Source organism: Plodia interpunctella, chromosome 16 (genome assembly GCF_027563975.2).
Source record: "Plodia interpunctella isolate USDA-ARS_2022_Savannah chromosome 16, ilPloInte3.2, whole genome shotgun sequence".
Taxonomy (NCBI): domain Eukaryota; kingdom Metazoa; phylum Arthropoda; class Insecta; order Lepidoptera; family Pyralidae; genus Plodia; species Plodia interpunctella.
The window spans coordinates 8,235,944-8,259,562 of record NC_071309.1 but is presented as its reverse complement, the minus strand read 5'-3'; the positions used below and the strand labels follow the sequence as shown (position 1 = coordinate 8,259,562).

The following is a 23,619-nucleotide window of genomic DNA, read 5'->3' as shown; positions in this document are numbered from 1 at the left end:
TGTAGCATTTACTATATTTTTTGGGCTTCGGAGCACCACAGCCGGAAATGACGCCTGGAACACGCGATGATATGCGAGAGAGAGAGAAAAGTATAGAACTGCTACACAACTTATTATAAATATAATCAATTCTCTGTCAATGTTGTTGGCTTCGGTATCGATATCATAGTGATAAGATATTTTCCCTATCGCCTTACGGCTAAAATATTTCATTGCCAGATATATTTTCGTGCGCCCAAGTCTGATATAGTGTTGTGATGATGTGTATTGATAAAAAACCATACTTAAATATGAGAGAATTCACCACAGCTATTTTTAACTGTATGCAAGGGATAAGCAATTGCATTTATTCGTGTCTTTCTTGTGTGTTCTGTTGTTGCAATTGTTGCTATGTGAGTATACCCTTTAGTTTTACTAAATTTGTTACGGTTTTAAGGTTGAGAGAGGCAGTGTAAATACAGTACCCTGGCATAAAGTTAACAACGTGCGTTGACACCCCTACTGAGGGCTAAGTGCGGGTTTGCATGACTATCCAGTCGATTCGAAGCGAGACGCAGCGAACCAATCACATTTTGTTGTGGTTGTCGTTGCGTCACAATGGCGCAATGTGATTGGTTCACTGTGTCTCACTTCGCATCGACTCGATGGTGACATATAAGCTGCACTACGCACACTGGTGTTTCAGCGTCCATATTCGTCTAATTCGTCATGACTACGGGTCGTGATCATTACGTGGAATTAATCACACACAGCGTTTTTCTGCTTATTCTCCATTTCACACGCTAGCTTATAAACTAGATTGCTAGTTTCATTCACCAGATATAAGTGTAAACCTATCCTAAATTGACTCATGTAAGTAGGTATATGAGTCAGTTTAGGATTCGAATCTAAGAACAGGGCAGACCAGCGCTTCCACATCATTTACGTCCTCCTGAAAAAAATTACCTGAAATACATTTTATTAAGTAGGTAGTTATGACTTTTTTATAAAAACCAACGTCAATATTTTCCCTTTCTTATTAATCCTATTGTGTTTAGGTTGACCTCGTTATTATCGGTTACCGGCACCGTCAAAAGAACTCCGGAGATCTCTTTGTTTTGCTATATTCTATAATGTATGTTTAATTAATTGAATATGACAAAATGCAAGTTATAGGAATAAACAAATATAATATTTGATGTTAGGTAAATATGATACCTTAGTTTGACGTGAAAAGGTGCCTGTGAAGGTCTAATTTCTGAATCATTTATTTGAATTTGATACCTTAGATCGGCGGTCAGCAACCTTTAGGGCCTAATCAAGGGCCACAATTTGGTGATGGCTACTACCCTATGATAATTCTACAATCAGATAATTATACTCACCTCATAAAAAGATTAGAGAATGTATAAAACTTATTTGAAATTAGTAAGTAGCCTATTTGCTAATTATAAAGATAAGAATTATACCTAAATTACTTACAGACAACCGTTTATTCGCAAAAAAGATAAAGCATACTTTGAGATATGTAAAGTGCGTTTTTTCTTTTTTTGTTAATGGCGCCGCCAACCAAACCAAAAAATAAAATAATATATTGGCTCTCCGTACTTTTGAGATATTTATTCGTAGTTGTACAGTGATGGTTAGAAGGTAACAGACTTCGACGAAAAATAATTTAGCTTGAAAAATAATTTGAATTTAATTTTTAATAAATATTGTGTTCAGTTGTTCTCATCTTTAGGCTAGACCTTAATAGAAAATTTGTCAACTGTCAAGAATTAAACAAATTATTTAACAAACACACAGTGATATTTACTTAGACGCTGTAATAAGACAGTACCAAAACGACGTTGAGTGTACATTGACAATGTGCTACAGGACATGGCGTAGATTCTTTGTAGCACCAAGCTACGAGCTTACGGCAGCTAATTTCGTAGCATCTCTCTGTAGCACCCGCTACGAAAGCGTAGCGTAGATCTCGTCCCTTCTGACACTCATGGTTGGACCCACTAAATAAAATTCTCCATACGACCCAATTTTTAGAGCCCATTGTGGTTTAAAATTATTTTTATTATTAAAATAATTATTTATTCTGTACCCTTTTTGACTTGTTTGGAGCAAAAAAAAAAGGGAAAATCATAAAATTTACAGTGATAACAATACTTGTGTGGCATTGAAAGTATTTAGTAGTAATAATTATTAATTAATAATAATATTTTTTATTTATATGTATGTTTTTATTTATATGTATTTATAATACACCTATTTCAACAAATAGTCATGTGCAATACATTCTCATGACTAAATGTTTAATCTATTAACAAACTACTAATTTGCAAATAAGAAATAGGTACTTGAAGATGAAACACAATTAATTAATATATGATTAAAACTGCAAAATACACGTGCGGCCTTCATATCTACATGCCTATATGAAAATTTGTCACACTGTCCGTACTAGCGTTATACGAAAATAGGAAATAAGCGTTTGTTTTACTAATTTCATTTGAAACGTTTAGCGAACAAAAATTGAATGAGAAAAATTCTGATATTTCGTCAGATATTTAGTAACAATTAAAAGTATGTACTTAAATTTAAAAAGTTGATTAGCGGTTTTATAAAAAAAAAATACTATAATTTTATATTTTGTTAACGTAAACTAAACAGCTGGACGTACATATAATCAATAGAATTTGATTGTTTTTATTTTCTTGAAATTCCACTTATCCATAAATGGTTTGTGGTGCTGATTTTGTATTTTGTTTAAAAACAAAAAAGAAAAAGATCCTGGAAGCTAGCTTTTCTAATAAAATTTTGGATAGTCTACCCAAGAACTGTGTAAAAATCCAAGTAATTTTGCCAGGCATAATTTTGAATTACATTTATTATGGCAGTATAGCATTAATATTTCTCAGCATAATCAAGCATTAAGAATGTCCTTCTTGTAGGTGGAGCAGCCTCCATATTTCTCAAATGAAAATTTAATTTTTACATTATTGAATGCATCGGACGAAACATATGACAAAAATTCACACACATTTATGTTAATTATGTACAAAAATGAATATCACACGGACGGAGCCACGTGCAAAATAGTCTTAACATATGCAATTTACCATTCAGTACCAATCGCTCGATTCCCACGGCAATGCCAACACCCGTGACTTATGTGGCTCTAGTCCTTGGCATTCATTCATTCCAGGTCTTGTACGATGATTGTTCTCACTATGCATTCAATATGACCGGTTCTGGCAAGCTGAAGTTATCGAGGGTAATAATTTTATTTACGTTCATTGATTTGCGCTTAATTTTTTTTTTTTCATGTAAACATATCGAAATACGCGTTTTTCGTTACTTAGTGTTTTTGCCAAGAATATCACAATTAAAAAGTCGCCTGCTTAACAGAAACATTATATAACTTCTATTGTCAAAAAAATGCGATATAGAAGGTGCTAGCTTATTAATCTTCTAACAGCCTGTAGAACTTAGGCTTTTAGCGTTAATTTTATTCCAAGAAGGATCTAACATCCATTATTCAGAAACTTCTTTCTTACTTACACGTTCCGTGATTGTCTCACTTAATAAAGACTCTAGTATTCTAATTTATGTGTGTTCCCTTAATAATAGTTACGGCCCTCTTCGTTCAGTCCGGGTAGGCTGTGTATTGAACTTTGCCCGTTCCATATAATTTTAGGGTGGTGGTGGTACCTCTGGTGTTGCAGGCATCCATAGACTGTGAATATGAAAAAATCCTTGTAAAGGGTTTTTATCAACTCTTCAAATCAAATCTAATCTTCTCTGGGATAGCTAATAATAGTAATTACCTCCTTGACAGACCATTATTCTGAAGCGTTTTTATGAATATTACGCGCAAACGCCCGTCGTTACACCATTATGTAGCGCGAAATTAATATTTTAGAAAGAATCTCAATGTCGACCAGTTTCCGGTTGCCTTCGTAATTGATTCTCATTCTATTTTTTTTACTTCACTACCTTGGAACCTACGGCCCAAGGGCTTGTGGCTTTTTTTCATAAAAATATCATAAAAAAAATTCTCAAATACAAAACAATTATGATAACTCGTCAATCGAATGTTATAATGTTCTGCGTGTTGTCGGCTCCCATGCCTTTATTAAAATTCTCTATAGTTGTTCTTTGTAGCTGGTTTCGATCAAGGACACACCCATTATTTTAAATAAGGCCACTATCATTATTAGCTCTTCCAATATTCTATTAGTTCTCGCAATATTGAAAGCTGTCATAGATAAAGCTGATCGCAGATTCAAGTATTAAAGTGGAGATTATAGTGCAATAAGATCTATTATTGGAGATCCAAGATGGATTTTAGGGGGTATTTTCGGGGTTCAGTACCCAAAGTGTAAAACGGGACCCTATTATTCTATACAAAACTCTGCCGTCCGTCTGTCACAAGGCTGTATCTCATTAACCGTGATAGTTAAGACAGTAAAAAAATAAAATTACACAGAACTGTCCTATTTTATTATGTTCTGCGATGGTCTGACAGGACGCAGCTAGGGATGCCGACGGCCATGCAGAATGCGAAAACAAAATAGAAGACCGCGGGCTCCAACGCTCAACGGCTGAGGCAGACCGGGAAAACACCCCGATGACAGATTTTGTTACAAAGATGCGTGACTTTACTAATATTGATGTATTTTCAGGGAAGCAAGGTTTCCAGTGGGGCCGAGACGCGGCAAATCGAGGTGGGTGTGGTTGTGGCTGGAGATAAGAAAAAACACAATAAGATAAAAACATCCAAGTACACACTCCTCATGTTTTTGCCAAAAAACTTGTCGGAGCAGTTTCGGAGAGTGGTCAATTTCTACTTTCTAGTCGTCACCGTGGTTGCCATTCTTATTGGTGAGTTGTATTTTTTACAAGTTAATTATATTTTATAAGCTTTTATTTAGTTTCACTGTTCTTTTATTACTCACTAGATGTTGCCTGGGGCTTCGCTCCCGTGGGAATTTTGAGATAAAATATAGCCTATAGCAATCTTAGATAATGTACCTTTCTAATGGCGAAAGAATTTTTGAAATCGCTTCGGTAGTTTCGAAGATTACCCCGCCTCAAACATACAAACTCACAAACGCTTACCTCTTTATAATAATAGTATAGATGTATGTTTAACCTGTACTTATATTTATAACATAGATAAAATTAACAAATATATTCCTTTTATCTATAATAATGTATAACATAGGTCGATAAAAATTCATATGATGAAAGGAAATTCTTGAAAATCTTATTTTGGTAAATTATTGATTCTATGATATACATATAATATATGCATTCCCGTATCTTAGTTTTCCATTTAAAAGCTCTAATACGTTTAAATCGCATTTTCCTATTTTTTTGGAAGAAACAATTCCCTTGGAATTGAAAACTTTCCTGACTTCGACGCTAAAATAATTTTACTTTCAGTTGAATCATTCAAGAATTTGATACGTAATCATTACAATTGCGGCCTGACTGGTATTTTGTTTTATCTCAACAAAGGAAGTAATCTCCACAATAAGCATATACCTATCTACAATCTGAGTTCAAATTTGTTATCTACATGATAAAAAAATATTAACTGATGAATAGTAAAATATGTGGAGTCAAGTGTCAGGAGCAACTACATTATTTTGATCAGCGTGGGACGCATTTGATCTTAGGCAAATATGCTTATCAATTTCATATGCGTTGATGCCACGTCTTGCGTAGACCGGCAAATTACTTAGAGAGCTAATGTCTGGCTATGCCGCCGCCTGGCCCTGGCAGAAAGGGCAAACCCAAGAAGTGCTGGCTTGATGTCGTCAAGGATGATATGCGTGCTGATAGTCTGAATAATACGTTTGCCGATGACCGCGCGAAGTGGAGACGAAAAAGGAGGAAAATGGACCCTGGGCTCCGTTGCTCAATGTCTGCGGAAGCAACCAGAAAAACGCTCAGACGAGAGAGAAAGAGATTCCTTAGCTAGACTGGTAGAGTTAGCTGGCATCCATACTATAATATTACAAATGCGAAAATCTGTCTATCTATTCCGCTTTCACGGCTAAACCGCTGGACCATCTTTGATGAAATTTGGAATGCGTGTAGTTAACGACCCCCGTTCAAACATAGGCTACTTTTTTTTTCCAAAAACCAACCCCCAAATTACTATAATAGGGAGTGAAAAGTTTGTATGAAAAATTGTTCTGCTTTTGCAGATAAATTCTCACGGACGAAGCCGGCCAGAGCTAGTATTAAATAAATTTAGTAAATAAAATTCTGAACTGCATCACGCATCTTATCTTATTTTAAAGTACCTTGGCCTACTTCTAATCTAAGTTACCATGACATGACATTTCTGGGAAAGTCCAGATGTGATATTATAGACATTGCTGTAGTTCAAGTACGGCTATTAAGTATTATATAACTTTTATATACGTATGTGTGCTGCAATGTTGCGGTCATAATCCCGTGGATCGAGACACAAAAGATATACGATTGTTTTACTGGCGCATTTACATTGGAAGCTTTAAGGAATTCGTTGAAATTTTGGAACATCGATATCTAGGAACTTTTAACAACTATATGTAAAATAATCTATATAATATATAAGGTGCAATATATATAAGGTGCAATGTTTGTGTATATGTTAATTCTGAAAATTGTAATTTCAGCACGTGACTTCAACTTTTTGAACTCCTTTAACGTTACGTTAAATATTTTTTAAAATTTTGTCATTTTGGTAAATAGCTCAGTGACTTGACAAAATTGCAACCTGTTTGATTAGTTTTTTTCTTTCACTCAGACAGTCCAGTGTCGCCACTGACGAGTATAGCTCCGTTGACTTTTATGGTGTTGGTGACTGCTGTGAAGCAGGGATATGAGGACTGGCTGAGACATAAAACAGACAACAAAATTAACAATCAGAAAGGTATTAACTTTGTTTCTGCACCTCTAGTAGAAGTACTGACAACCATTTAAAACTTTAATTTGAGTGGAAATTTCAAAAAGCGTGGCGTTGTGGCCACCACGTCCGTCCGTCCGCTATCTTGGAGGTCCTTGATTCGATTTCCAGCACGGGCAAATATTTGTACATTGGTCACAACAACCATTTGTCTGCGGTTCGAGTGTGTTTGTGTCCATCGGACCCGTGATGCAACAATACAAGTCCGCGATTGTTGTCGATTTATTAAAATCTCCCTGTATAAATGTACTATTGACCAACATTTTCTTTCCCAGTGGAGATAGTTAAAAATAATGTGATACAAGAGGTGCGCAGTTCGAGGATAGCACCCGGAACGTTAGTCAGGGTGAAGAGAGGGAAAGAAGTGCCGGCCGACCTGGTACTCCTGTGTTCGGCTTCTGAAAAGGGCAAATGTTACGTCACCACGGCTAACTTAGACGGAGAGGCCAACCTAAAGACTTTGAGGGTGCCGCAGCCTTTCATTGGCTGCTCTGCAGGTAAATACAACTTTTTCTTGTCTCTCGTTCCTTTAGTGTAAATGCCGTTGTCACTTAGATATACCACGAACGTTGAATATTATGTGTATTTTATAATCCGTTTATCTCCGTTGTAAGTGCGCTCTTTAAAACTTGTCCGATCACGCCGTACCGACGGTGTTATGATTTGGTTTATTTGTCTAGGTTATTATGATAAAGTTTCACTTTAAAATAGCACTGAGACAGTGCTAATTTAGATTGTGTTTAATAAGTGCATTTAATATCTAACAATAACTTATACCTAAAAGTAGCTTAAAAAACTTACTATTACACTCAAAGTAGCCTACTTTCAGATATACTGCCACAGAGTATGCGGATCACAGTCAACAATCCCGAAGCTAATCTTTACACCTTCCAAGGGAGCCTGAAGATCCCTAATCATCCCCAGCCCTTGGCCCTTACTCCAGAAAACCTCATGCTGAGGGGATCCAGGGTTAGGAATACCGAGTGGGCTATCGGATGCGCAGTTTACACAGGTTAGTCCGATTTTTGTCTTCACACTATCGCCAAACTCTGACAAACCGACTCGACGACGTGTTATTTTGTACGAGTGCTTTTATTACCCCAATGTAAAATCGGCGGTGGTGTCATAATTGAAGCGGTGGTGGTTAAGACGCTCGCCTGTGGATCAAAAGGTACGAATCCTACTCGTGCCACATGAGTTTGTATACCAATCTGACTCATGTATAGTACTTTTTAGGAGGTACTTTGTATAGGAGTTACTCGTGCCACATGACTTTGTATACCAATCTGACTCATGTATAGTAGTTTTCATGTCACCACTTGTTTCCGGTGAAAGAAAACATCGTGAGAAAACCTGGCACACTGGTTGATTATTAACTTATGTGTGAAATGGAGAAGGCAATGGCAAATCACTCCATTACTAATGTCAGGAAAGTTGTTATGTGTGTTCAATTACACGTAATGACCACGACCCTCAGCCATGAGGAATACGACTATGAAGAAGAGTAATATCAGCATTGCATACGCGAACTGTTCGAGGATAGTGTGGAGCCGGGGCATTGGGTTTAAACTGAAAACCAACAATGTAATATAGACAAGTTTTTAATTTAATAAGTACTCCTTTTAATAATTTTTAATATTGCCCATCATAATTAAATTTCAAGTTTATAAACTGTTCTACTGTTTTCTATTTATTAAAATAATAACTTTATAGCACAAAATCACAAAAAATATGAACAAAAGATGAACTTAATAATATAACGGCCGGCAACCTCTAACAGTCAACCATTGTGGGGCATGAAAGTGCATTTTTGTGCTTCATGTTACATTAAATATCTTTTTTCAGGTGAAGAAACAAAATTGGCGTTGAACTCGAAGTTCACAAGCAACAAATTCTCATCCTGTGAATTGGCGGTGAATGCTTTCTTAATATTCTTCATTATACTGTTAGTGTTCGAGATGACTGTCTCTTTGGTCGCGAAGGTAATACTCGAGGTGAAGAATCCGGAGAGACAGCAGTATCTCGGCCCGGCCTTACAATATTCAACACAAGGAAAACAAATATTGCAAGATTTGCTGTCATTTCTTCTACTTTATTATTATATCATTCCGATGTCGTTGTACGTGACGATTGAGCTTTATAAGTTTATTGGTAAGTTGTTCATATGTTTTACCTCTTTTTATGTCAATCTTCTCTTAGAAAAGTATTAAAATGTATATAGAGATCGCGCCATAAAGTATTTCATAAGTAGCTTCAAAAGTACATTAATCTATTTTTATTATCCGGATAGGTTCCGCCTATATTGCTTCAGCACTACGTCTTATTGTAACTGACATCCAACCAATGTGAAAATTTGTCTACAAATTATTATCAACCTATCTAACCTTAAAAAGTCACCTCGGACTTTGTAGTTGTCATGACTTCTTTCATGACGCGGACCCTAGAAAAATAATTTCAAATAGGTTTGTAGTTGCACCAGATGTTGCACCAGTCAACTTTGATGTTGACTTTAACCTACGCAGAAAAACGCAAAGTACCTACCAACTTAAGCCATTTTATCTGAACGACGGCCGCGGCGCGCATTTTAAAGTTAACGTCAAGGTCGACTGGTTAACCCACTCTAAAATTGGAAAATCTGTCACCATTTTACCTTATCAATATGACATTATCAGTGGGCATGACATATCTTGGCCTTCCGTTTTCTGTCAAACTCACAACCACTCAACACCTATCTACATTCATGTCCGAATTTCACTTAAAACTTAGATTAGGTATTTGAACTATTCCATATCAGTTAAGCAACAAAATTATTCCCGAAGAAATGTTATTATTTTTTTATTCCAACTTTATAATAAGTTAGTTTAAGTAATTATTAATTTAATTTTATTTGACTATATTCATTAAAGGTGCTTTATTAATAAACTAGCGACTTGCCCCGGCTTCGCTCGGGTCCTAATCCTAAAGGTTTCGTCTATATCTGTGCCAAATTTCATCAAACTCGCCCCAGTAGTTTTTAGATTCTTCATTGCAAAAAATAATACAAATCTTTTCTCTTTATAATATTAGTATGGAATGGATAATATGGATATATAATGTATAGGTATGCTAAAAGTAGACATTACTCTTAATTACTACAACGTTCGCTATGCATAATTAAGTATATATTAAAGGGCAGGTGTATTAAACGCGCACACGTTTACGTTTTGGACCTTGTTACAAAGGCCCGTGGTCACTGGGCGACTGACAGTCGCCTCTGGGAAATACAAAAGGTGCGCGTTCAATACCTGTAAGTTAACTTACGGGGTAGATAGAGCCATAAGTTGCAAAACAGTTGTATAGCGAGGTTTTTTGTGGAAATGAGATTGAAACTGATATTTTCATCAGGGTCCCTTTTTATCCGATGGGATGAACAATTGCGATGTCCAGACACAGGAAAACCGGCCGTAGCAAACACCTCCGACTTGAACGAGGAGCTGGGACAGGTCGAGGTGTTATTTTCTGACAAAACTGGCACTTTGACCAAAAATATGATGGTGTTCAAGGCTTGTTCTGTCAGAGGCACTGTCTACGAGGAGAGGAACGAAGGGTTCTTTGACATGGAGAGGCCGGAGATGCCTGTCACTGTATCTGAGGTCTGTCTTTGCTACCTAGGTAGTCAAAAATCGCTAAATGTTAACCATTTGTCGAATGTAGTTGTATTATGAAATTGAATTGACCGAGCGAGCGAGGTCTAACATTCTACTTGACGCAAAAATATATTTTTTGTATGTATGCATGTATGCATGTATGCATGTATGCATGTATGCATGTATGCATGTATGCATGTATGCATGTATGCATGTATGCATGTATGCATGTATGCATGTATGCATGTATGCATGTATGCATGCATGTATGCATGTATGCATGCATGTATGCATGTATGTATGTATGAATGTATGAATGTATGAATGTATGAATGTATGTATGTATGAATGTATGTATGTATGTATGTATGTAAGTTCGTGGGGCATCAAAATCGGTCCAGTTGTTTTTGAAATATTCACAATTTTGTAAAAAAATATTGTGTTCGCGAGGTCTCAGTTCGCGGCGTACAACTCGTAATGATAAATTCTATAATTTAGACTTTGCAATCCATAAAAAGTTCGTTGCAATTTAAATTACTAGCCAGTAAGTTTTCCTTTGTCCTAACTAATATTATAAATGCGAAAGTAAGTTTGCTTGTTACGCTCTGTCTACTCAACCAATCTTCTTGAAATTTTGCATACATATAATTTGAAGTGCTTAGAAGAACATAGGATACCTTGCATCCCGCAAAAATAACTGCTCCCGTGGAAAATCATTATGATGAATTAAATGAGTAACTATTCACTATTGTCATCGTTACTTAAATATGTGAGGTGTGCGTGCCCTCTTCGAACGGAAAACTAAATAAGTTCCATCTTTTACGTGTATCTCTGCTTATTTCATTGGTCTGTACAACATTATAGCAATTTGTTTCTATTCCAGACAGACGTGCAATTTTTCTTCACAATACTCGCTCTCTGCCACAGTGTTCAAATATCGGACCAAGACGTAAGGCGACTGAGTGCGACGCTCACGCGGGAAAACAAGCAGATGATAAAATTTTTACTCAGAAAAAAGAAAAAAGTTCTAGACGTTAACGACACACCAGATTTGAGTGTAAACAATGAAGGTAACAACAGAATAGAGTATCATGCAAGTAGTCCCGACGAGAAAGCTTTAGTAGAAGCTGCTGATAGATTAGGAGTGACATTTTTGGGCGAAGACGGGAACAATTTGCTGATAAAAATCGGCGCTCGGATTGAAATGTACGAGCGACTGCAAATTATTGAATTCACCTCGGACCGCAGGCGCATGTCGATCATACTAAGAGATAAGGATGGCAAGGTGAGTTACGGAACGTCTTATACGACTATTCTAATGCTGGTCCCACACTGTCGTCGAACAGGTTGCCAAACGTTGACGGATTCGGTATGCTGGTTTTTCATTGCGGTAAATAAAAGCACTGAAACTAACTGCCCCATGTTCACGCATTCCCGTCAGCATGTTTGAGTTCGGCGACAGTGCGTGGAGCTGGCATAATTGATTTAGTGCTGCTTTGAGAGTATAGGAAAAGTGTATGAAATAGAAATCATTTGTAGTAGGTAAAAACTACTTCTCTTCCCGCGCAAATTGTAATAGTGTTGCCGCTCGATGGCGTTTAGATAGACTATTGGTAGTTTGAGAAAAGAATAGTATCGATAGGTTAGGTCTCTTTGCTCGTGAAGACATGTCATAGTACAGTGTGGTCCTGCGGCCATGTTTTGAATGAATGAAAATATTAAAACTATATTATGAGGCGATTTTTGTTATCACTTACGATATCGCCAAGCAATAACTGGAAACAAGATAAATGTTTTACCGCGGAAAAGATAATTATTATCATTTTTGCACCCATGTGTGTATATGGTTTCATTAGCGACTGTGGCGCACAAAGCCCGGGGTATAAGTACACGTGAAAATATATATTTTTTAATTTTAAAGATTCAACTCTGAAAAATCCAGACTTTTCATTAACGTTGTCCCACTTTGAGAATGCTATTGTCAATCAGTTGGTAAGGCTTCGTACGACGTCCACGGCAGAATATAGTGTTTTTATTCTAGGGTGGTAACCGTATGACTCAATTAGTTTTTTGGCCATTGATTTCTTTTGTTCTATCTATTATCTAGCTGATTATCAAAAAACAAAGGGTACCTAAAAATGTCAAGCATTTCTCGGTATCGAAATCATTCGCGTTTAGACAAGAACATGACGAATGTAAAACAAGTTCTGATAAAAATACCCTATACCTATTATGTACGATTTTTGATATCCCTAATCTAATCTTATTTAGAGTTAAAGTAATTTAATCAGTGTTGTTTAATGCACCTAGGAGCATTAAACAAAGGTAAAATAAAGCTTAGCTTACACTTAACCGGCTAAGTGTGTGTCTTTTCACTGATTTCGAAGTGAGACGCCGCGAACCAATCACATTGCGGTGTGGTTGTCGTTGCGTCACAATGGCGCAATGTGATTGGTCTGCTGCGTCTCACTTCGAATCGAGAAGTTTTATAGTAGAATACAGTTGGTCGACTATTATACTCATCCTACTAATATTATATATGCGAAAGTTTGTGTGGATGTGTGTATGTTTGTTACTCTCTCACGCAAAATCTACTTGACCGATTGTTATGAAATTTGGTACACGGCTAGAATATAACCTGGAATGACACATAGGGTACATTTTATCCAGGAATTCCCACGGGAGCGAAGTCCCGGGGCGCCGCTAGTAAACTTATAAATCCAACTTGGGTATGACAGTTTTCCTTCTCACCTCACAGTTTAGGCCACGCAATCTTGTCGTTAATTCTCATGAAGTTCATTATCATAGATATGGCTATTCTGCAAAGGAGCGGAAAGTGCTGTGATGCCTTTGTGCAAGGATTCCGCGGTGGTCGAGGAGGTCAATAAGGACATCGACAGTTTTGCCAACAAAGGGCTCAGGACGCTCGCCGTGGCGTACAGGGAGATACCACAAGAAGAATATGATAAAGTCTCCGAATGTAAGTTCTTTATTTAATTATTAGGTATACCTAAACAGATGGTTTTGATCAGCAGCGGTTCAAACTTGTTTTAAGATGGAACCCTTTTAGGCTAAGAATTCGGAGCCTTCAATTGAAACAAATCTTAGGGTGAGTTGCATCAGTCAACTTCAAATTCAAATTCAAATTCAAATTCAAATCATTTATTCAGAAATTAGACCTTCACAGGCACTTTTTCTCGTCAATCTTTAAATGTATAGTTATTTCTCACAAGCTAGAAACTACTGGCATTTCGGAACGACCACTGCTGAGAAGAAATGCCGAAAGAAACTCATTTGAACAGTGTTGGTCCCTATCATGCCAGATCGGCTTACCATTATTGTTTCTTAAAAAAATTTTTTTTTTCTTTTCTTTCTAATAATATATAAAAGTACATAATGTACATAGTCAAAAGGTATATCAAAACAGGTTATGATCGTGATCCGAGTGCTGATTATAATATATATATATATATATATATATATATATATATATATATATATAATTTTTTTATTATATAATTTTTTTTTCTTTTCTTTCTAATAATATATAAAAGTACATAATGTACATAGTCAAAAGGTATATCAAAACAGGTTATGATCGTGATCCGAGTGCTGATTATAATATATATATATATATATATATATATATATATATATATATATATATATATATATATATATATATATATATATATATTTCTTTTCTTTCTAATAATATATAAAAGTACATAATGTACATAGTCAAAAGGTATATCAAAACAGGTTATGATCGTGATCCGAGTGCTGATTATAATATATATATATATATATATATATATATATATATATATATATATATATATATATATCGATGTGAAACACAATTAACTTACATGAAAATATATGAGAAACGAGATGACCAGTTCCCTCTGGCAGCACCCGTTCACGAGTTGACGCATGGGACAGCCATCGCGTAGCTCAACCATAATAGAGGGAACCTCACGACCCGGCCCACGACGCCACCACCAGATTGACCATTTGAGTGAGCATGACACACTCGATTCCCATGACTTCATAATTACAATTCTTATTCGTCGAAATAGAAGTATAATTCAGACACTTGAAGATCACAAATCACGTACATGTTTTACAAATAAAATTTAAATGCCATACGAATTATTATAACAAAATTCAAAATTGTGAATAAAATAATAAAAAAAAAACAGTAAAATAAAAATTAGGAGATCATGTGTGGAGTGGCAAAGTTGTCGGGAGGATCCAAGCGTTTTTATCAGTCAAATAGGTGTTAATTGTGTAATACGCTTTATCCATTAAATTTTTCTTAACATAAATTTTAAAATTTTTCATTGGCAGATTAATAGCCTCTGCAGGGAGTTTATTGAATAATTTTACACTTTGACCCACGAAAGACCGCCGAACCTTTTTAAGCCTGAATCTATTCATACAAAGTTTGTGCTTATTTCTAGTGTTTACACTATTTACTTCGTTTAATTTTTTATATAAATGTAAATTTGATTTGACAAAAATAAGCACATCAAAGATATACTGACATACAACAGTGAGGATGTTAATTGATTTGAAGAGTTCTTGAAGAGAATCTCGAGGTTTTAACCCATAAATAAAACGGATAGCTCTTTTCTGTAATACAAAAATTTTTCCTATGTCAGCTGCATTACCCCAAACTAATAGTCCGTAGGACATAATGCTATGAAAGTAGCTGAAATACACAAGTCTAGCTGTATCTATGTTCGTACACTGTCTGATCCTTCTCACTGCAAAAGCTGCCGTACTAAGTTTTTTGGCCGTGATTTCAATATGTTTATCCCACTTTAATTTGTCGTCCACAGTAATGCCCAGGAATTTAGTACTATGTACCCATTCTAGAGCTTTACCATTTACTGTTAAAGGTATAACATTGTGCGAGTTATTTAAGAGAGAAAATTTAATACATTTTGTCTTCTCTGTATTTAGAGCTAAGTTGTTGGTTGTAAACCAGTTAAGCACTACCGACATGCTATTACTTATAAAGTTATAGTTTTCACTTTTTCTATTGACTTTAAATAATAAGGATGTATCGTCTGCAAATAGAACTACTTCGCATAAATGTTGGGCAAGGCATGGGAGGTCGTTAATATAAATCAAAAATAAAAAGGGACCGATAATGGAGCCTTGAGGTACGCCTATGTGAACAGGTGCACTATCGGAAATTGTTTTGTTAATTTCTACTCTCTGTGTTCTATTATCTAGGTAAGACGAAAGAACACTAAGAGCCGCGCCAGTGACACCATAATGTTGAAGTTTATTTTTGAGTATATTAAGATCTACACAGTCAAAAGCTTTCGATAAGTCACAGAAAATACCTACGACATCTTGCTTGGATTCCCAAGCTTCATTAATTATTTCGACTAAAGTGGCTGCTGCATCAGTAGTTGAACGACCTTTGGTGAAACCGTATTGACGATTATGTAAAATTTTATTTATATTAAAATACGACACAAGTTGACTGAAAATAATTTTTTCAAATATTTTACTTAGAGTGGGTAATATAGAAATAAGTCTATAGTTTGTGGGATCATGTTTAACGCCTTGTTTAAATAGAGGAATTACTTTACTTATTTTCATTAAGTCTGGAACACGCCTTCAGATATACATTTATTGAATATTATGGTTAGGTCAATAATGCTGCTCAATACTGAGACGGAAATCCCCCACAGGTCCTCAGTGTTTTTAACATTTAGGGCTTTAAAAGCACATATAATTTCATCTGGTGTAATATGTCTGAATGTAAAAGTGGACTTAGGGTCCGGAGCATTTCTTTTTAATAGATCATCTGCCGCATAGGAGCAAGAGAAAAGGGATCCTGTGATATTCTTAGAAATGTTGGAAAAGAAATTATTAAATTCGTTGGAAACTTCGTCATCTGCACTTATGGTTTTACCGTCAAGTTTTAATACAAAATTTACGTCGCGCGTGTTAATTTTACCAGTCTCTTTATTTATGATAGACCAGGCCGTCTTTATCTTATCACTCGAATTTTTTATTTTATTAGTTAAATACAAAGATTTCGCGACAGAACATACTTTTTTAAAAGTTTTAGAATAGCGTTTAACATATGTTATGAATTCCGCATTAAAATTGTACTGTTTTTGATCATAAAGTTCATAAAGTCTGTTTCTACTAATATAGATACCGTTTGAGGCCCAATCACAAAAGTTAAGTTTATCTTTCTTGATGAAAGTTTTGATAGGAAAAGATTTTTTGAATTCTTTTTCTACTATATTGAACACCTCATTGTATTGGTCATTCGGGTTTTTTGTGAGGTCTACATCTGGCAATTTGTTATAAACGGATTCGCGAAATCGCATTTTACGTTGCTTAGTTAGAGGCCTACAAGTTACAGGAGCGGTGCTTAGGTCAGACTCTCCGTCACGTATAAGTGATACCTGTTGACCCAGGTGGTCAGACCCCAGACAGGCGAACAGTTTTTGATTATAAACAACGCAATCGCAGAAAACGTTATCTATACATCTGGCTGAGGTCGAGGTTATTCTAGTGGGTTCAAAGAATGTATGCTTTAAGTTAAATGAGTCTAGTAGATTTTTAAATCCATTGGTTTCCGAACATGAAACTAAAATGTCTATATTAAAATCACCGCATAAAATTATATGCTTATTGTTAGATGTAACTCGCCTGAGTGCTTCCTCCAAAACGTCTAAAAGAGTTTCGCAACAAGCTGATGGAGGTCTATAAGCAGAAATAATAATATATTTATCCAACTCCACACAAGAAAGTTCTATAGTACATTCAACTGATAGACTTACTATGTCTTTCCTTTCTTTATACTTATAACTCTTATTTAATACTATTAATGATCCTCCGTGTTCGGCATTTTGTCTTACAAATGCACTTGCTAATATATACTTATCGGGAAAATTTAATTTAATTTCATTTCTAAAAAAGTGTTCAGTTACACAGAAAATATCAATAACTTTGACCTTATGCACCGCTGATGTTTAGACAAAATGGCGGCGTACTTGTGTTTTTCTGCGCAGGTAAAAGTTAACGATAAAGTTGACTGGTGCAACCCACTCTCAGTTTTATGTGTACTGACGACCTCGGTGGCGCAGTGGTAAAGTGCTTGCCTCTGAACCGAGGAGTTCCGGGTTCGAACCCCAGTCGGGTCATGATGGAAAATGATCTTTTTCTTATTGGCCCGGGTCTTGGATGTTTATCTATATATGTATTTGTTATAAAATATAGTATCGTTGAGTTAGTATCCCTTAGCACAAGTCTCGAACTTACTTTGGGTCTAGCTCAATCTGTGTGATTTGTCCTAATATATTTATTTATTTACATCTGTTATTTTGTAAGTAGTTTTAAAATTTGAATTAGCCGATTGCCTTTATACAGTTGCAAACCAAGTGGAACCAACCAGCGTGAAGGATTTAGAACAGATGGCCTTACGCTTTCGGGAGTTGGAAAAGGAGATGACGCTACTAGGAGCGACGGCGGTGGAGGATTGTCTTCAGGAGGGAGTGGCGGACACCTTGGCCGCTTTGAGACGAGCTGGCATCAAGATTTGGGTCCTTACTGGGGACAAGGTGGGTGACTGTAAGAGATCCCTTCGTGGGATAAATCCGCCATTGTTTGCTCGTAGCTCCGTCCGCATTAGCACGACATAACATAGACATGTTTGAACTCGGGTCCCGTATAAAAGTCGATTTTGTCGTGAAAGCGTGACGGAAATACTTACTTTCGCATTTATAATTATTAGTATGGATTTAGTATGGATTTTTCGTACAATAAAATTATTATCTGTACAACGTATTTAGATGTTGTAAAGTTTAGCGTAAAGTAAGTTCAGCGTATCTGAAATGTTGGTAGATGACCAGAAAAGGTCATAAGATTGATGTGTCGTATGGTTGCAAATTTATTTCAAAATAGTCCAGTGTTCCAAAATCAATAAAATGAGAGAGAGGTAGTCTTTTCGGCATAAGATTTTACCTGAGCGAAATTTTCGCCTTCGCTCGGGTAAAACTAGGTCTTACCTACACATAAACGTTCCTCAGGAATCATAATATCTATGTGACTTTGTTATTTTATAATATGTAGTGATTACTTTACCTCTACAGGTAGAAACGGCCATAAACGTTGCCCAATCCTGCGCGCACATATCAGAGAACGACCGTCGACTGTTTATGATTGGTGTTGGCCCAGACGCAGTGCAAGAACAGTTAGATGAATGCCAACGGATAGTACACGAACAGACGTATTCAGATTTGGCGCTAGTGGTCGACGGAGCCACTATGGGCTCGATCCTTGACACTACCTGGGCTGCGCAATTCGCTGATGTTAGTATGAAATGCAATGCCGTATTATGTTGCAGACTGTCGCCTATACAAAAGGCTAAGGTCAGTGTATAGTTATTAGTTTTGTACTTATATTTATTTTTCTCAATGAGAAGTTTTCGGAGCTTGGATAATATAATAATAGTTACGATGGTTTGCCCAAATTGACCCTCAAATTTTGATTCGTCTGTGTTTTTTGTTAATGCTGGTGCCTATCAGCTGTCAAATCTCTTTATTCACATAAGTACGTAGTGAAAGAAAGGGATCCGAGAACGACGATATTTAACACATATTGGCCGAATGGCGAGAAACCACATCACATCGAGTATTGGAAGCAGAAAGTTGAGAAACCCAGCAGTGACGACCTCTGGAGGTCTACACTGGAGGTCCCGGGTTCTATCCCCGGTCAGGTCAACATGCGAAATAATCTTTTTCAGATTGACCTGGGTCTTGTATCGATCTATATATGGATATGTTTATAGAATATAGTATCGTTGAGTATGCCATAACACAAGTTTCAAACTTACTTTGGGGCTAACTTAATCTGTTGTGATTCATATATTTATTTATTATATTATAGTGAAACACAAAAAAGTCTTTTTTTTTTAATTATCATCTAACATATGTACAATATTTAAAAAAAAACATTACTTTTTGTTGTAGATAGTGAAACTGATTAAGAACACACCCGAGAGACCAATCACGGCAGCCATAGGCGACGGCGCTAACGACATATCTATGATCCAGGAAGCGCATGTGGGTTTCGGCATCTTCGGTAAAGAGGGCTATCAGGCTGCCAGGTGACGTATATTGGATAATACATTTGGTGGTGTGGTTAGGACGCCCGCCTGCGGATCGAAAGGTCTCAAGTTCGAATCCTAATCGTGCCACATGACATTTTTATACCAATCCGACTCATCTAATAGTTTTCATCAACCACCACTTTCTTCCGCTGAAGGTAAACGTCGTGAGGAAACCGACACACTGGTTGATTATTAAATTGTGTGTGAAATGGAAATCAAAAATGTGAGGTGGGGCGTTAGTGTGCAGGGAGCAATCGCCTTAAAATTCTTATAATATATTCGGATATGTATTTCAGATCAGCTGACTTCGCTTTCACGAGGTTTTCAATGGTGAAAAGGATGCTATTAGTTTTAGGACATTGGTACTACCAAAGATTAGCGACTCTAATACATTATTTCTTTTATAAGAACATTGTTCTTGGCAATATTATGGTGAGTCAATCATTTAAAGGTGTCGGTAAACGTCAAGTTAGAATATAGAATGGTCGCATTAATGGAATGTATATTTTTCCAGTTTATTTTTCAAATCCACGCGGTGTTCTCAACACAGTCCATATACAACTCGATGTATCTTACTTTGTATAACTTTTTCTTCACCACGCTGCCGTGTCTCATTTTATCCCTCACGGAACAAAGATGGCCGGCCGATTTACTGATGTGGTTCGTATTTTTTTTTTCATGTATTATTACAAGTTTTTTACGAGGTTATATTATTTATTTTCTAAATAAATTTGTTTAAATAAACACTCAAAAATACAATAAGTACCTGATAATACATATATGTATAACGATTTATGGAGTATTTATGAAATAAATATATAAATCAACGTGACATTTCGTGTGAAATGAGTCCCGCCCGTAACACCACTAGTATAGGTAAGGTTGGAAATGGAATGTAACCGATTTTCACACTAATGTGTAAATTATTTATTTATTTATTTCTCCACTGAAGGCCTACTATGAACCATAGGTAAAACACGTTACTACCGTCCACATGCTGTATCTTTTCCCAAATTGTGTACAAAAAGAAACAACGTGTGGACGCAATAACGCGCTACGAGTATAATGTTTTATGGCCATCCTGGTGTGAAAGTAAGTCGTGTAATGTTCACAGGAACCCGACTCTCTACCGCGAGATATCTCGCAACCATCTTATGTCATCGTCGCACTTCATGACGTGGATTCTGACTGCGTGCTACCATTCCTTCGTCATCTACGTGTTCACGTGGCTTGCCGCCAAAAACTCCGTTGTCAATGATGATGGCAAAGCTATTGATTTGTGGTTAGTACATACATTTTATTTCGTTTGGTAATTTTATTTATTTCGTCGTATGGATAGTATCGTACAATAAGCGATTTTTTATAAGTCTGTGGATTTAAAGTTATTTATATTTTGTTGTGATTATATTTATGATCCAAACAAATGCTTTCTATTTTCTTTTTGTCAGTCAGTTATTTGGCAATAACAATAAATGCCCTTTGTAAATATGTTTCAGTCAGTGTTAAATGTCAATTAGTGTGGGCCGTAGTACTAATAAGTGTGTATCATTATTTATTTTATCTATGGTGTGTAATCAGTACTTATAAGTTCCACACGAAACGTTATTTCCAGGTGTTTCGGAGCAGCGTTGTTCCACCTAACTATTGTGATAGTCAACCTGAAGCTGTGGATGCAGGCCAGATATCAGACATACATATTCATTATCTCCATTCTGGCTACAATCTTCATATACATGGCTTTTGATGTCATATATTCCCTGTTTAATATGTAAGTATTTTCATGATTGAAAGTTGGGTAGGTAAATGTTAATTAAGGTAGTTAACAAAGCAAATGCTTTGATAAATCATAAAATACGCGATATAAACTGTTATGTCTAGGTAACACAGTATTATTGCACCTACAAATCAACTTGGGGCAAAAATACATTTTGTATGTATGTTTCTAATTTTTAAATACTGACTTCCCTACCTTCCCTACAGATCGCTCGACGGCGACTCTCTGGGCGTGTATCTGCGACTGCTGTCGTCCCCTTACTTCTGGTTCCTCAACTTGTTAGCAGTGGTCGCTGCGCTTGCGCCGGACTACTGCGCGCGCCTCATCTCCGACAAATGGGGCAAACGGCGGACTGACATGAAAGTCATTATTGGACCCAAATTATTTATCACACAGCTATGAAGCTCTATGATGATGGAAAAAAGTGTTTTTTACTACTCAGGCTAACAGGCATGCGGCTCACCTGATGGTCGCGATGGTCGGCCCTAATGACGCTAGATGATTAGCGCTGTACTGAAGAGGTTGACGACAGTCGGCCGGTCGTAAAATCACAGCCCAATTTTATATACTTTGTTAACGGAGTTCTGACTTTTTGACTATAGATTGTTAAGAGATACATTTTTTTGACATTCTTTAACAGCGTAAAAAATACCTACTGCAAAAGTTCATTGAAATTAAACTATTATACTTGAGACAACACACAAAGTTTTTCACATCCAGAGATTAGAGAGAGCGTTCAAATTCGCAAGCCAAAATTTCATTATCTGTTTTGCGTGTTTCGTTCATATATTACTTTCGGAAAAAGGTTCAAATGAAAATGGTTGTGTTAATTACGAGAACCCTGGGCTCTGCAGCGTTACAGCTCCAAATGTAATACGTGAAGATGAGAGAATGTCATAGGGAAAATCCGGCTTTAATTAGCATAGAAGTTAAGTGCTTTCGGCTGTTGGTGTTTCGGTTGTCGTGTCTGTGAAAATCCGTAAGGATTTTGGTGTGTCATTCCAGTATATATTCTAGGTGCCCGTGTATCAAACTTCATAACAATCCGTCCAGTAGATTTTGCGTGAAAGAGTAATATAGTACCTAATAGAGTATACATAATCCTCCTTATTAATAAAAACGTTATTCTCTTATTAGCCTCGGAATATAGTTATTCTTTGTATTGTCTCGTTCTTTCAATGTCAAATACTGAAAAGAGAGAGAGGGACAAAACAAAGCCTAACCAGTGAATTAAATATTTATTAATAAAGCGGAAATATGTAAATATTATACTTAAAACTAATTCCTCTGCCGCGTCTGTCTATCTGTTCGCGATAAACTTAAAAACTACGGCACAGATATTCATGTGGTTTTCACCAAAAGAAAGTGATTCCTGAGGAAGGTTTAGGTGTATAATTTATTAAGTTTTTACCCGAGCGAAGCCGGGAGTCCGCTAGTTAACTACAAATTATACTTAGATGTACATAAGAATATTTTCTATCACTATTGATCACTATATGTATAGCTATTTTGATATATTGTAATTTATAATATTAAAATTGCATTAGTTTTAGCACGAATAAATTTTAATAGGCTCGGAAGTAGGTACATATTATTTTTTATTATAATGAGCTAAATTGTTACTTAAGTATTAGTGATTTTTAAGTAGTTACAAATTGTGTACTTTAGTACCTATATGAAGTTTAAGCAAATATTTATTTTGTATAATTATGTATTGTATGTATTATAAATAGTATACTTGTAAAGGAAGTGTTAAGTAATGCAAATTATATAATATATGTAAATATATTTATCACTAAGTACTTACTATAATTATAAATTTGTGAAAATAGAACAACTTTTTTACAGATATTTTGGTTTAATTCAAATGGAAATTATCGTCTGAACTGTCAAAGGCGAGTGCGGCATCGCTCCAAAACAAGATGACGTTCATTGAAAAATGAGTTTTATAACGACCGCTGTAGACGTACTTTACATGAACTTGAGGTGAATTGACAACGAGCAGTCACTGATTCGTTGTTAATCTAAAGCAAGTCTACAGAGGACGACTTAAAGCTCACTTTTCAATGGTGGAGCGGTGTGAGCGTCGTAGTAGGAGATTTAGGATAATTTATTTTTTATGAAAGCA

At 36.1% G+C, this 23,619-nt stretch overlaps 1 protein-coding gene across 2 annotated transcripts; it reads left to right on the top strand.

The window, feature by feature from the left end:
- Positions 1-207: 207 nt before the first annotated feature.
- On the top strand, positions 208-22,708 carry LOC128676364 (phospholipid-transporting ATPase IF-like). 2 transcript variants are annotated; one of them, XM_053756442.2, is made up of 17 exons: positions 208-392; positions 4,662-4,860; positions 6,782-6,907; positions 7,216-7,437; positions 7,770-7,952; positions 8,786-9,091; positions 10,325-10,572; positions 11,450-11,851; positions 13,375-13,546; positions 17,977-18,167; positions 18,699-18,977; positions 19,578-19,714; positions 20,014-20,149; positions 20,232-20,377; positions 20,832-20,999; positions 21,330-21,485; positions 21,698-22,708. In XM_053756442.2, exons 1-17 carry the CDS (start codon positions 258-260, stop codon positions 21,891-21,893), a joined length of 3,402 nt encoding a protein of 1,133 aa, XP_053612417.1. In that variant the 5' UTR covers positions 208-257; the 3' UTR covers positions 21,894-22,708. The 2 variants fall into 2 exon arrangements, with proteins under 2 accessions (XP_053612417.1, XP_053612418.1); XM_053756443.2 differs by lacking the exon at positions 208-392 and adding an exon at positions 2,882-3,250.
- The last annotated feature ends 911 nt before the right edge of the window (positions 22,709-23,619 follow it).